General features: G+C 45.1%; 1 protein-coding gene across 1 annotated transcript in view; it reads left to right on the forward strand.

Annotated features, from left to right (window-relative positions):
- The window catches only part of ATM (ATM serine/threonine kinase), a 1,586,045-nt gene that overhangs the window by 449,194 nt on the left and 1,121,084 nt on the right, over positions 1–15,767 (forward strand). The window contains exons 18-20 of the mRNA XM_085621514.1: positions 421–620; positions 709–791; positions 875–1,030. Coding sequence (XP_085477640.1) covers positions 421–620; positions 709–791; positions 875–1,030 — 439 coding nt within the window. The remainder of the gene's footprint in view (positions 1–420; positions 621–708; positions 792–874; positions 1,031–15,767) is intronic.

Genomic DNA, 15,767 nt, shown 5'->3' on the forward strand with positions numbered 1-15,767 from the left:
ATTATGGGATTTCTTCTTGCATAAGGAATTCCGATTCCTAAATCGCGATTCCTTAAAAATCGCTATTCAGGAATCGCTATTCCTTATGTTGAAGCATGTGGCTCTAAGTGTCTTAAATGCTATTGAGATGTAAATGGATAGAGTGCTGTTGTTTGCCAAAGCAATCTGACATTCAGGGTTTTTAGGCTGACTTTCTGCTGCAAATCCTTTATTGATAACAGAAGTTTACTAGTAAATCACTGGGGAAATGTTTAAATGTTCTGAAATTGGAGTCTGTGCCCTTTTAAAATTACCAGACTGATTTGTGGCTGAACCTAGATACTTGAGTCTTAATGGATTGTGCATTTTGTTTGCTTTGAACGAGTAAATCCTCGTAAGGACTGATCACTTAACTTTTAACAAGCAAACTGTTACTTCCAGGTGCTGTGAGCCCATTGGCAGAAGAAAACCTGACAAAACATGACCTACTCCTGCTTGATACTTTGAAATTCCTGTGTCTGTGTGTAACAGCAGCCCAAGCACATTCTGTGTCTTTTCGCGCCCCAGACATAAGAAGGAAATTGCTGTCTCTAGTGGACTTAAACACACAGGACTCCAGCAAGTCACTGAGTCTGCACCTGGTCAGTATTGTGTGGCAAGGGACTGAGCTTATACTCTTAATAAGTATCATTGGATCCATAGAAAATATATTTTTCTTTTTTAACGCAGTACTTAATCCTTCTAAAAGAGCTTCCAGTTGAAGAAAATCAGTTGCCAATAGAGGATGTCTTGATGCTTTTAAAACCCCTTCCGTAAGAAAACCGTTTTTATCCAAACTATTTAATTCATTCTGAGAGTGCTAACTGTTTGTTAAGGTATTTTAATTTTATTACAGTGAAGTGTGCTCTTTGTATCGCCGGGACCAAGAAGTATGTGCAGCCATATTAAATCATCTCCTACCATCCGTTACTGCATTGGGTCAAACCCAGGGTGAACAGGAAGATATGGAAGATGCCCAAGGACAGTTTCTCAAAGTCATTTACGCCTTTTGGTATGCATTGCTCTTTTACACATATGAAATCAATCAAGCAATTAAGTCCTCTGTTAGTAATTGCAGAAGTTTGCTAATTTTCTGTTGCCAAGTTTCGGGGTTGAAAAACCACATTTTTCTATAGTTTTCTGTGAATACAGTTTAAATGATTTTCCATACTTAGATAAAAAACACAGCAAATTATCTGTAGGTTCCTGCCTTATTTTGCTTTCCCTGGGAACTGGCCCAACATAGAGTGGTAAAGCATTATTTGAAGGCAAATGAGAGAAATGATTTCAGTGGTTGTTTGTTTCCTGTGGCTCAACTCTAGTTTCTGTTTTATTTGATCACATTCTTAAGTGGAAATAGCAAAGTGTAACTAAAAATAGCTTGCTCTTTTAGCTTATAGCAAAGACATGCCTTCCTCAGAGATCATTGCTAGCAACGTAATAACAATTACAGTAGTTTAATGTTGGAACACCGGTGCACATTGATATCAGATTAGAGCAAATATCTGATGTAAAAAATTGGATTATTATTTGGAGTGGGTGACTACTGTTGCCCACCCCTGGAACCGGTTCCTCAACAGCAGATACCTTCATAACAATGTTTGGGTGGTGTTGCACTTAGCATTTTTACAGGGTATACCCCCAGACGTTTTGCTTTTTGGCCTACTGTATTTGACTCATTTTCGTTAGCTTTAGGGCTGTGGGCACTTTACCACTGGTATTCAGTGCTAAAGCGTATGTGCTTTCCATGTAAATTTTGTTACGGATTGGTGCATCCATGATTGGCATATTTGATTACTTGTAAGTCCCTAGTAATGTGCACGGGTGTGCCTAGGGCCTGTAAATCAAATGCTACTAGTGGGCCTGCAGCACTGGTTGTGCCACCCACACTAGTAGCTATTCCAGTGTGTCTCAGACCTGCCACGGCTGTCTGCACGTGTAGTTTTGAACTGCCATGTCGACCTGGCAAGTGCTCTCCCCTTTGCCAGGCCCAAACCTTCCCTTTTATTGCATGTAAGTCACCCCTAAGGTTGGCCCAAGGCAGCCCCACGGGCAGGGGGCAGTGTATGTGAAATGTAGGACATGTACTGGTAGGTTTTTACATGTCCCAATAGTGAAATACTATGCATTTTGTTTTTCACTATTGCAAGGCTATCTCTTCCATAGGTTAACATGGGGTCTGGCTGGAAAACCTTTCCAGTGCAGATTCCCATTGGGAGACGATAGAAAGTTGGCGTTTGGGATGTCTGAACTCACAATTTAAAAATACACCTTTTAGGAAAGATGGTTTTTAAATTGTGTTTGGAAATAACACTTTTAGAAAATGGGCATTTTCTTGCTTAACCATTCTGTACCTGCCTGTAGAATCCATGTCTGTGTAATTGACAGATGGGTCCTCCTGTATACACTCTAGACAATCACACAAAGAGAGCTTGGGTGTGCCCTGCATCTCTTGATGGCTCATCACCAGGCTGATGGGTTTCCTGGGATAAGAATAGTGAGAGGAGTTGTCACTGGCACCTGAATAGTGCTGGGCCTGTCCTGCACGCAGAAGTCTCCACCTCCTGAAGAGTGTCTGGGACAGAACAGGAAAGAACTGGATCTTGTGAGCAAGAAAGACTTTTCTTTGAAGTTTGCCAACTTCAAAGACCAGTATTGGGGTTCCTGAAATCAGAACTGTGGAATTCTTTTGTACTGAGGAACCTGCCAAGAAGGCTGTCAGGAGAGACTTCCAATTTGCTGTGTTGGTCTGCTGCCTGCTGTTTCTGTCTTGGGCAGTGAAAGGACTGGACTGAACTTTCTGCAACCTATTGCCTGAGTTTCTCCAAGGGCTTGAAGTAGAGATTGCCTCCTGTTGAATGTTTCAGGAACATCAAAGACTTCAAGTTAATCTGCCAACAGCACTGGGAAGTGTGTTGTGTGCTGCAACAGAAGAGAAACCACTACAATGCGTTCAACAATGGCGCGGCCAGCTCCATGACCTGACGGCACCACCCGGAGCATCGCCCCACTTTACAATGCAACCCTGGTTTCTGCAACACCACCACATAATTCAATCACCGACGCCGCTGCTTGCACTGTGACCTATGAGCACTGTACCTTGCATTGCCTCACTTCACGACACCGTGTGTAAGGTACTCTAAGGTACTCTAAGCATGGCCCCGTCCCACTGATGTCATCACCATCAACTCATGCGTCGTCAACCGATGACGCTGCTTGCACTGCAACCTTTGGGCACCATACAAAGCATCGCCCTGCTTCGCATGAGAACATTGGGTCTACCGACGACAGCACTTCAGCAACGACGCCACCACTGCCTGCACCGTGACCTGTGGACACCGCATGTTGCATCACTCCACTTCACACCGCAGCTCTGGTCTCGCCGACGACTGCATAATCGAGCCGCTGACTGCAACATGACCTGTGGGCACCGCTCATCGCACCATCCCACTTCGCATCGCAGCCCCGACAGAATCACCACCAGCGCTCCTGATTTTAACCTTACGGAGTTCAATCTGCAACGTGTGAGACTTAAGGGGTCCGACGACTCGTGCACCAACCTCTGGAACTGACGCTCTTCGGAGCTCATTGCAAGTTCCACAAACTCTGCAATTCCAAGGTACTGTTTGCGGGTCTTCCAAACACCGTACCTGGCCCGCGACCTTGCATTCAGCCTGAATTGTTGGATTTGTTTGTTCACGATGCTGTGATAACCCCCAATGGAGCTATCGTCTTCTAGGAACTGTAGCTTAAGCTTATTCTTGCAAAATTAGTATCTTGAGTACTGTATGTTGGATTTTTCTCGTTTTCCTCTTGTTTTACACAGATAAATATTGGGTATTTTCCTAAAACTGGTGTGGTGTCATTTTTAGTGTTCTCTGCTTGGACAGGGTTCAAACCTTCCAACCGAAGACACCCATTTCTAACAGGCGGGTACTCTTTGAATCCTTGCTCTCAATGGTATTACATGTACTATGTTTTTATGGTTGTTCCTTTTTTGTTTGCTGTTACAGCCTGCACTCATCCAGTTTGCTGTATTTAGGGAGGGGCTGACCCTGTCCTCTGGGTTTGGGCAGGACTTTATCCATCCAAATGCTATCGCGATGACTGACACTAATATCATAACATGGAATGTCCGGGGGATGCACACCCCTTCCCGTCTATATGTTGTGTATTGATACTTGCACCGCAGGAAGACGCACATAGCTTTCCTTCAGGAATCCTACCAGCCAGCATCGAGGAACATGGCGGGGGCCAGCATCGAGGAACATGGCGGCAGGCTGAGCGCCGGTCGCAGCGGCTCCGGGGGACTATCGAGGTCGGAAAAATACCGATTATGACGTGGGACGTTAGACGGCTCTAGAGGACACTCCAATGCGGTAAGAAGTGGATGGAGTTGGCACGCTGACGAAGAGGGTTCTATCTTTTAAGTTTCGTCCTTATTTCCTTGTTTTTGAGGTACGGCAGACGGCGCTAGGACCCGCTCGGGCTCCCATGTGTGGGAAGGGAGTGCTGCAAGCAGGAAATTCGGCCACATACCTGAGGAGCTGGTGGTCCCGATCTCGTTTGGCCCTCGTTTTATTCCAGCTTCGTGGCCCAGTGTGGGAGAGAGTTCCCAGTCTCCTATGGGGTAATATGGTGCAGGCACAGGTACAGGCGGTAAGCTGGTGTGACGAGGGGAAAGTGTGCGATTTTATGGAAAAGGGCAGAAGTGTTTCTACCCCTCCTAACCCCACGGATGGTCATTATCACGAGCTATACCAGGAAGGTGTTATGAGGCAGAGGCTGGACGCGGGGGTAATAGAGAAACCTCCTCCATCAGGCAAATCCCGTTCTAATTCGCTTTCTATACAAGTTATAGCACCGGCAGTAAAAGTGCCAAGCCGGAAACTAGGGCAGCAATTTGTTACATCGTCCTTTCCTCCTGGGAGACAAAGGAACAGATATCAACTCCGCTCACAGGAGTTGAACGAGGGTGGTGAGCTGGATCCTGTTGAAAGAGATCGGCCCACGCCATTGACCCCTTGCAAGGGGGGTAAAAAAGTAGGATATATCAAAAAAGCAAAAGTGCCTAAACCTGCGCAATTACCTTTTAAGAAAAATTCACCCTCACTTAAAACCTACTTTAGAATAATGGAGCAGGCTGCTGGTCATGATAAACAGGCAGAGTGTGATCTTACTCCACATGGAAGACAGAGTGCGGAGATTTCCGCAATCCCCCTTGAAAATCAATTTGCTCCTTTGGCTGATCTGTCCGACACAGGGAGTGAGATACTACCGGTACAGTCTGAGGAGACGGTGGGGGCTGTTAAAGGCCCAAGCCCACAGGCTGCTCCTACAACGGTCATGCCACAGGAAAATCAAAGCAAGGACCCAACTCGCAAACAGGGTCAGAGCCAGGGGAGCTTAAGGGAACCAGAGAGCTTAGAGATAGACAGATTGGGTTCCCTTTTTCAGTCTTTAAGGGGGGACCTGATGACTAAATTTGAGATCTCGGAGGGCAATCAAAAGGCGATCCACGATAGGTTCGACCTATTGGAATCTAAACTAGATGATGTTATTGCCCGGACTAGTAAATTGGAACTGGAAGTGGAAGTCGTAACCAAATCTGTCCAGGGAAACTCAAATGACTTAGAAACTTTGAAACTACAGAATAAATCCCTGGCTTCAGACTTGGAGAGGCTAGAAACCCAAGCCCGAAGAAACAATTTGAGAATTTTGAAAATTCCCGAGGGAGCGGAGCTGGAGGACATCAAGGGTTTTGTTTGTAACCTGTTAAGAGATGGGGTTTTAAAAGACCGTCCTGACATTGACTTGGAGGCTGAAATCCAACGAGTACATAGAGACCCCTTCAAGTTACACGCAGATAGAAAAGCACCCAGAAAAATTTTGGTAAACTTTCAGTCTTTTAATATCAAAGAATTAATCCTGGGGAGAAGTCTCTCTAAAGCAGACCTTCACTATCGGGCAACCCCATATCTTATCAGATCAGATATAGGAGGAAGAACAGCTCAGAGGCAGTGGGAGTTGGGCACCAGAATGCCAGAATTAAGATCGTTTGGAGCCCAAGTGCAAATGAAATTCCCAGCTCTTTTAAAGATTATGTGGAACAATAAAATGTATAACTGTACTCAGGTTTCAGAAGTAGAAGACCTTTTAACTCTAATGAGACAGAAGTGATGTGGATTAAAGAAGGTGTAAAATATCTGCGGTAACATAGGTCACTCTGGTCATATAGGGGGAAAGAAGGGAATAGCAAAGGAAAAAAAAAAAAAAAAAAAAAAGACTTATTTTCTTAACCTACTTTGTCACGTAGCACCCTTGTACTTATGCACTTACGCACTTATTCTTTCACTATATACACATATACATATACATATACATATATGTACAGATATATTTACTTTATTTCTTTGTAGCAATTGGAGTAATGATAAAATTCCCGTGTCACATGCAGACCCAAAGGTAGTTCCCCCAGAGCGCTACAGGCGGTTTTTTCACCGTCAGGTATGTTGGGGGGGTTCCTCAGGGGGGGGTGAGGGTGGGGTGTTGGGTGGTGGGTGAAAAAGCAAAAAAAATAGTCTTCATATATGGGTACCACAAGCTTAGGATGAGAGTGAACGTGAAGTATAGTCATGCGGTGTCATGGGTAGATCTATAAATATTAAAACCCTCTCATGGAATTTGAACGGAATCGGCGACAAGAGGAAACAGACTAGGGTCTGTGATTTTTTAAGAAACTCTGGCGCCGACCTTATGTTTATACAAGAAACACACCTTGAGTTGAATGTTTGTAAGCTAGTTTTTGAAAAATTGGGGTGGGTGCAGGAGATAGTGTGCTCCAGACAGAAGGGGGTGACCAGGGGGGTTGCGATTATTGTTAGGGTAAATAGGGGGATAAGACTGATAAAGTTTGAGTCTGACCAGACCGGTAGATGGATTGTGGCAGCCCTCACTATTCACGGCATCCAGTACACATGTGCAGTATATTACGGCCCAAACGATGATGACCCCGGTCCTCTATTGAAACTGGCAGCAGGTCTATTAGCACCCCCGGGTCCTGTGATTTTGGGGGGGGATTTTAATCTTATTTTTGATTCTACTCTGGATAGGACTTCAAGGGTAAAATATCATGCCCCTTCCAAATCACTTTCTGCCCTGAGAGCTATGATGAAAGACTTTAATTTACTGGATGTTTGGAGAGCCAAGTTCGGCTCTACCAGGGGGTTTACATTTTACAGCAAAAAATATAAAAATTATTCGAGAATCGATTACTTCCTGGTAGATCAACATTTGCTAGCAGACATAATCTCCCTTTCCCATATCCCAGTAGGGATATCCGACCATGCGGTAGTTGAAATGGTCTTTTCACTAAGTTCTAGACCCCCTGTCATTAGGTGGACACTGGAGAGGACGCTACTTTTAGAGGATAAAGTGAAGGTAGAATTGAGGAAATTAACAACTGAATTTCTAAATATTAACATTGGCTCCTCTACCATTCAGATGGTGTGGGAATCTTATAAGGCTTTTTTACGTGGCATGTTGAGTTCCCTGATGGCCCACAACAGAAAGATTCTTAAAAATAAAAAACAGGATGAGTTGAAAGCGATAACTGAAAAGGATTTGGAACTACAAATAGCCACTGTTTCAGATAGAGAGAAGATTCCAAAATTAGAAAAGGAGCTTCTAGATCTACAACTATCTCTTAAGGCTAGCGAAGAAAAGATCACTCGGAAAAAATGGGAAACTAGTAAGCTAAAGAATTTTGAATATGGGGAGAAATGTGGGGCCCTTCTTGCCTGGAAATCCAGAGAGGAAAGATCTAGGAACAATATTAAAGTTTTAACTCAGAGAGAGACAGGTATATCAATTTTGGAGGATGGGGATATCAGGGAGGAAGCGAGAGGATTCATGCAAAGCCTATATAAGGAAGATACGAGTGCCGAGCTAGAGAATGTCCAATCCTGGTTAAGCCAGAAAAATTTACCCCAAATCTCAGAAATTGATAAGAACTATCTAGAGAGTGAGATTAGGGAAGGGGAAGTAATAGCTCAACTCAAGAGAACAAAGAGGGGGAAAGCGGCGGGCCCAGACGGGTTACCAAGTGAAGTATATATAGACTGTTCAGAGCAATTGGTACCTGTCCTTACCTTACTTTTTAACCACTTATTGATTTCTGGCCAGAGCATTCCCCCCACTTGGGCGGAAGCGACGATCACCTTGATTATAAAACCTAATAAGGATCCGAAAAAAATTGAGTCCTACAGGCCCATTTCTCTCTTAAATTCTGATTTGAAACTTTATTCGGGGATCTTAGCAACTAGGCTTGCCAAAATTATAAAATCTATCATACATCAGGATCAAAGAGGGTTCATCCCAGGGAGGCAGCTGAATGAGTTAACCTTCCAGGCGGTCGGCGCCATCGATTATGCAGAAGACAGAGGGCTTCCATTATCCCTAATTGCAATAGACGCAGCCAAGGCCTTTGACCAAGTAAACTGGAATTATTTGTGGGCCACCATGGCTGGGTTCGGGTTCCCTTCAATTTTTATAGAGGGAACTAAATCACTTTATCAGGGTCCCAGAGCAAAAGTATTGGTCAACAACGGCTTGTCTGATTGGTTTCAGATATCCCGTGGTACGAGACAGGGTTGCCCCCTGTCCCCTCTTTTGTTTGACATTTATTTTGAGCCTTTTGTTTGTGGTATAAGGGCCGATAATGTAATTCAACCTTTTAAGATAGCAGATTTAGAGCTAAAGGTTGCTCTTTATGCGGACGACCTTCTTTTATATACCTCTAATCATGAGGAAGCTATACCCAGGTTGTTTTATTTAGCGGAAGAATTTGGAAGGCTCTCGGGATACCAAATAAATAGAGAAAAGACCGAAATAATGGGATGGAATAATATTACACCTATACAAAATGCAAAACATAGAATGAGATATTTGGGAATTTATTTAACCCAAGAATTGAAAAATATTTCGAAAGTGAGCTGGCAGACTGTAGTAAAAGAAATAACAAAAACATTAACACGATGGGGTAATCTGCCACTTAACATCTATGGACGTGTTAACCTTATTAAAATGTCTATTCTCCCCAAATTAACTTTTTTGTACAATTCCATCCCCTTATCATTTCCACAAAAAGAGATTAAGCACCTTCAAGGTAAGATCGGTTCCTTTATCTGGGCTTGTAAATCTCCCAGGATAGCCTGGAAAAAGCTAAGAAGAGGGTTAAGGATCGGGGGCTTAGGTTTACCTGACTTATTCACATATTGTCATGCCTTTCACTTTAACAATTTTAGACTACTGACCAACAAATTGGACTCAACCTCACAGGGCCGCCTATTCCAGGCTTTGCTTCATGATCTACCACAGGGACAGGAGTTTTTTTTGTTTAAATTTGGTGACCAGAAATTTTACAAGAAAGTCCGCTTGAAGATCCTGCAGGCTGCCCTTAGGAACTGGGTATTTGTCCGGAGGGCTCTGGGAATCCCATATTACCATGCTAATGCTCCAGTCTGGGACTCCCCGGGCACCCCGGAGTGCCTTCAGGACCAGTTGTCCCAACCTTTAAAAACAGCCGGAGTGAGGAGATGGGGAGATCTTTGGGGCAACTTGGGCCTTTTGGACTGGGATTTCTTAGCTTCACTCACAAATGGATCTCTGACAAGATTTAAGTTTTACCAACTCTCCGCATGGTGGTCAAGACAGACGGTACAGCGACCGAGTGATCTCAAGATACTTGAATCTGTCTCCAGGGGAGGAGGGTGGAAACGTGAGGTTTCATTTTGGTATAAGGCTTTACTGGGGGCAACTGAAATGTTAAACAGTGAGTTGGCTAGTCTCTGGGGTAATCCGATATCAGATAGTCCTGAAGTGATAAGTAAGATCTGGATGGACTCTTTTTCTCTGTCTCAGAGTTTAATAAAACCAGCTAGTCTAAGGAGAAATCATTTGTTCACGGTCTATCGGGTGTATTGGACCCCCGCTAGATTGTCCAGGGTCACACGTGTGAGTTATTGCTGCCCGCGCTGCAAACTCTTGTTAGCCGATGACATACATATATTTTTAGAATGTCCAAAGATTCTCGAATATTGGCAAGAGATTTTTGACTTCCTGCAGAAGGTTTTAACAACTACCATTGTATGTTCTCCTAGGGTAGTCTTTTTTGGCTTACCTCCTGGTTATAACATGAACAATTATTCCACACAATTTATATTCTATGTGATGGTTATAGCCAGGAGAGAGATTTGCAAAGAATGGAAGTCAACTGTCCCTCCCAGGTTTACTGACTGCTTACGAACTATTATAGAAGTTAGCAAGATGGATATGGCGTGCCATAACGAGAATTCAGATAACGTGTGGTCGGCTTTGGTGGCCTGGTTGTCGACATAACGGTCCGATGATTACGCCAGAGGTTTGTTATGATCCGGTCCTCCCCAGCCTGAGATAATCTATCGTAGGACAGGGGAGTGGGACAAGGAAACAGCCTACCTCTGGGCGACCTTTAATGCCACACATTGAGTCCAGGGCGGTTCCAACAGACAATGTGAAAGGCATATGGGGTTTCCATCTAGAGTACAGATCGGCGGCATATATGAGGACAAAAAAAAAAAAAAAAAGGAATCCTACCGTACTCAGGTAGAGGCCTTGCAGTTACAGAAGAGATGAAGGAGGCAAGTATATTCCACTACTTAGGACCAGGGGGCATTTGTATGAATTAGGGCGAGATCCCCTTCACTGCAGAGAACCTAGTCAAAGAACCCGGAGTATAGATCCATTTTAGTGGAGGGATGATTATACGGCTGCAGGTGCAGCTTGGCAACATTTATGCACCTAATACTGAGCAGGTAATGTTTCTGAATACACTGACTAGGATCCTGGCAAGGTGGAGCTGACTCCCCTGGCTTTTAGGTGGAGACTTTAATAGTGTCCTCAATGTGGCTTTAGACCACTCCTTTCCCCCCTAAAATGCCCCTAAATACAGTATTTAGGGGGTGACCCTGAACCTAGAAGGCAGATTCCCGCAACCTACGAAGAATAAGGACGAAAGAAGACACCCAGCGGAGGAGACTACAGAGAAGAACTGACTTAGCCCCAGGCCTACCGTCCCGCCTGCAGTTTCCAGAGATTCTGCGCCAAAAGTAGCCTTGGAGGACTGACTGCCTTCAACAAAGACCGAATCTCCTGTGATCAGCAGCTCTGTTCAAAAGAATCACCAAAAAAAGACTCCGAGCTAGCTGAGGACAAAGAAACCTGACGCCTGGGATCACCACTGCACCCAACGCCTACAGCCTGAGTCAGAGTGGCCCACCGGACCCAGCGAGGTCCCCCAGCGCTCCAGAGTCTGAGTCCACAACGTCGCCTGGAGCCTCTGCACAGAGACTCCCCCAACCGCGATTGGCCCGGTAAGGTGAAATCCGACCTCAAAAGGCACCCCTGCATCCAGCCGCCATGCGCCCTGGAGAACAGGACCTGAGGTGCACCTATGTCCCGAGCCCTCCAACTTACCTGCCCAGCTGTTAGTTCCTCCCGGAAAACTTCCTGGACTGAGCTTGCAGCCAAAATCCCAAACCAGCAACTCCCTTTGAAAACAACAGGGCACCCGATGACAAAACAGCACCCTGCACACAGCTGCCCCTTTGGCGCTGTGGGTGCACCTTGGGTGCTAACTTGGATCCCCCTTTGCCCTGAGCTAAACCCTAGGAGCTTTTCTCCCACATGAAGGTGGTTTGCCCGTGAGCAGACACCAACCGGTGGCCCCCTGCCCCCCCCCCTCCATTGGATAACATTAGGCCTCCGCACTCTGCACTCGGCCACCCTAGTGCCACTGAGGGTTTTTTTTAGTGCATCCTTGACCCTGTGGGAACCCTGGTTCTAACCCCAGAAACCCAATTTCCAAGACCGATTACTCACCTTTAAACCGATAACTTAATTTCCTCCCATAGGATTGCATTGATTGCTTTTCTGTAAAAAAAGTTGTGTGGAGTTGGAAGTTGTATGAGATCTTAAACTGTCTGTTTACAAAGACTGACTTACTTACCTTTTATCTAGTTAATTTCTCAGTGTGATATCTAGGCATATCACACTGAGTAGAAAAAATAATCTTATAAGTAATCACAAAGTAACTGAAAAGTAATTTCAACTGTTTCAGAACAATTAACCTACCTGTAACCAAACCAACTGCATTCAACTGTATTCAATTACATTATTCTTGCAAAGTACTATTACACCTACATGTACCAGGTCCTGCTTGGTTCTAGAAATAAAATACAACTAAGATATATTTTTATACAAAATTGGTCAGAGTTCAGTCTTTGAGTGTGTGAAATCAGTTCTTGCCTGAGTATGTACAATAAATGCTTAAAACTACCCTCTGATAAAGCTTTACTGCTCTCCCACACTGCCATAAATAGAGAGTAAGGTGTTATCTAATTTAACCTCTGTAAGCCTTTGAGATCTTCTGGACTGTGCACACTATACCTTACTTTGGTATAGTAATACAGAGTCATCTTTCTACAGTCAGCACCTCAGACATAGTCCCACTAGGCACACACACAGAATACCTTGACAGGGCACACTCCGATCACAACCCATTGCATTTGCAACTGTGCTGGGTGCATGCCCCTTCCACCCCCAGTCCCAATGTGGTGACTACAGCTGTCGGCACTAGACGACCTCCCACTTAGGGCCTCCATCAGCAGTAGTATTGCGGAGTATTTTGATATAAAGACTGACACCATTACCGCACCAGGCTGATAAAATGGAACGCCTTTCAGGTGGCAATATGAGGACACTTCCTGGGCAACACACTAAGCATGTGCTGTTAGATTGACTGCAAGATCTCCTGGGTAAAACAGCAGTTGCTTAGACTTCAGGGGCAGGCCCAGTTCTCTGAAGCAGGCCTTGCATGTCTAGGCAAGGCTTGACATGACCACACTGCACTATTAGAGATGTTGTGTTGTCTCAACTACGCAGCTCACACTGCTAAAACTCATGCTGAGGCCGACAAACTGTTAGTGGTTACTGCGCCAGGATCAACGCGTTGGCCTGTATTGACCATTCTTTCAGACATAGGTGTCCTATTGCACATGTAAAGGGAGATACATGTTGCATTCACACACCATTATGCTTCATTTTATAACTCATCGGCTACGGAGACGGGAAATCTGGTCCTTTCTATCCAACGTTGTCCACCCTCAGGTCCCAGTCGAGCACAGACAGGACCTTAATGGGGACATCACAATCTTTGAGATAAAGGAAGCCATACTCTCACTCGCCACATGCAAAACCTCAGGGTCTGATGGGCTAAGCTACTACCCAAATTTTATAAGGCTTATGCCTCTTTGCTGGCACCACGATTAAAAACAATATATGACAAAGCTTTGGTGGCAGCCTGTCTTCCACCCACGTTATGCGATGCCTTGCTCATCTCATTACCCAAGCCGGGAAGAAACACAATGAAGCTTGAATCCTACAGGCCCCTTGCACTACTGAACTCCGATTTTAAGATACTAGCAAAGATCCTGGCCAACAGGCTGGCCCCCTGGTCCCACAACTCGTCCACTCCAACCAGATGGTATTTGTGCTGGCCTGCAGTACCTCCCCATACTTACGATGTGTTTTTCGGGTGCTGTAATGCACCCCACTTACTTACCCCAGTCAGGCTGCCTAGTACTCTCCCTCTAGAAGGCATTTGACTCCCTGTAACGGGACTGTTTATTCAAGATACTGCCTCGATATGGTCTGGGGACCCGATTTATCCGTATGATCAAATTATTATACGCCAACCCGACAGCCAGGGTCAAAATAGGGGGTCACAAATCTGACCCAATATTGATCCATAGAGGGACGAGCCAGGGCTGCCCACTTTCCCCGATTCTTTTAAAAAATTTTTTTTTTTTTACCCTGGCGATGGAGCAGTTCGCCCACAGTCTCCATGTGCAGGGTCAGCAATGGGGCATACTCCTCAGCGATGGCATGCACTCTGTCTCACTTTACCCAGACAAAATGCTTCATTACCTTAACAGTGTCTGTGCAGTCCTGACCTCCATAGAGCAACTGCTTACCAGGTTTGCGGAGGTATCGGGCTCAGAGTAAATTGGGCTACATCTTACTTCTTCCCATTCACTGCTACTAAACCTGACCCGTGTCCGTTTGGACTGGTGGTTGGCCACATTCCGATACCAGGGTATTCATATTCACAGTGCACAAGTAGACCTCATGGATGGTAACCTAGTTCATGCTATGTACGTCCTACGAGCACAAATAACTTTCTGGCAGACCTAGACATGGTTTGTGGCTGGCAGAGTGGCTCTCACGAGGATGGGTATGCTGCCATGCCTGCTGTACTATTTTGCCAACTTACCCTTCTACATCAACAAACCCCTTTCTCACTCACTGGAGTGTTTAATGGGCAATTTCATATGGCACGCAACACGCTGAAGAGTGGCCCTCCCTAAGCTATACCTTCTAGCAGAGTATGGTGGACTAGGTGTGCCATATTTTGAGCACTACTATCTGTCCTCACAACTCCAAAGGGTGGCACGCTGGTTCAGACTGTTGCCAACTTGATAACACTACAACTGTCCTTCCCCCTTGGTATCTGCTCTATACCTTTCACCCCCTAGTTTGGGCACTTTTGCCGTGATCACTCCTGATTCAAGTGGCATGCCGGTGCTTTCACAGGAGCCTCTTTCTTACCTGATCGCTTATGCCTGTTGGAAGGGGAGCATCTATCCGATACTCAGCAAATATCGTGCGGAGTCCCACAGGGTTCCGCACTAAGCCCCACACTTTTCAATTTGTACATGAACCACTGGCAGAGATAGTACAAGAATTTCGTCTATCCATAGTATCGTACGCTGACAAGACACAGCTAATAATATCGGAGACGAACGGCCCCCATTCCTTACACAACAACTTGGAACTATGCATGACGCAAATAGCAGATTGGATGTGTAAGTGCTACCTAAAACGTAATGGGGATAAAACTGAGCTTATGTTCCTGGGAAACAAAACAGTCCCTAGAAATACCATCAGTTGGCTGACCCAGTTGGGAGAACCCCCAACCCCTAAAACCGCTATTAAAAACCTGGGAATCTGGCTAGACAAAAGTCTAAATATGGAGACCCAAGCAAGTAAACTTTAGACAAATGCTTCGGATTACTTCGTATGCTCCGAAAAATCCTCCCTATCATACCTGAACAATCCCGCAGAACTGTGGTCCAAGCATTAATTGTGTCACAGCTGGATTATGGTAACTCTTTGTATCTTGGCGCACCCAAATACATCATAAATCGACTGCAGGTAGTACAGAATGCCGCAGCAAGGACTTAGCTCCAAATCCTGAGTCAGCCAGGGCAGCCCTGAAGACATTACATTGGCTCCCAGTCCAGGCTAGCATCACATTTAAGGCAGTATGTATCACCCACAAAGCCATGAATGATAGAGGACCTGCCTTAATTAAAAAAACTGGTCACTCACTATATCCCAAGCAGGAACCTAAGATCCTTAGCAGATCTTCTCATGGGCAGAATAAAAAGAGCCAGATGCGTAGGGAGATCTTTCATACACCTGGTTCCCAAAATTTGGAACACCCTGCCCAGGGATGTACGCATGCTAACCAACGAACTAGCATTCAGGAAGAAACTCCAAAATGGCTCTTTCCTTAAACTCCCGCCTTAGGTTGTCAGATCAGGATCGCTGTTATGTTTTTCCTAGTGCTGGGAAGCCTATGGGCAGCT

The sequence above is a fragment of the Triturus cristatus genome, chromosome 8, assembly GCF_964204655.1.
Source record: "Triturus cristatus chromosome 8, aTriCri1.1, whole genome shotgun sequence".
Classification (NCBI taxonomy): domain Eukaryota; kingdom Metazoa; phylum Chordata; class Amphibia; order Caudata; family Salamandridae; genus Triturus; species Triturus cristatus.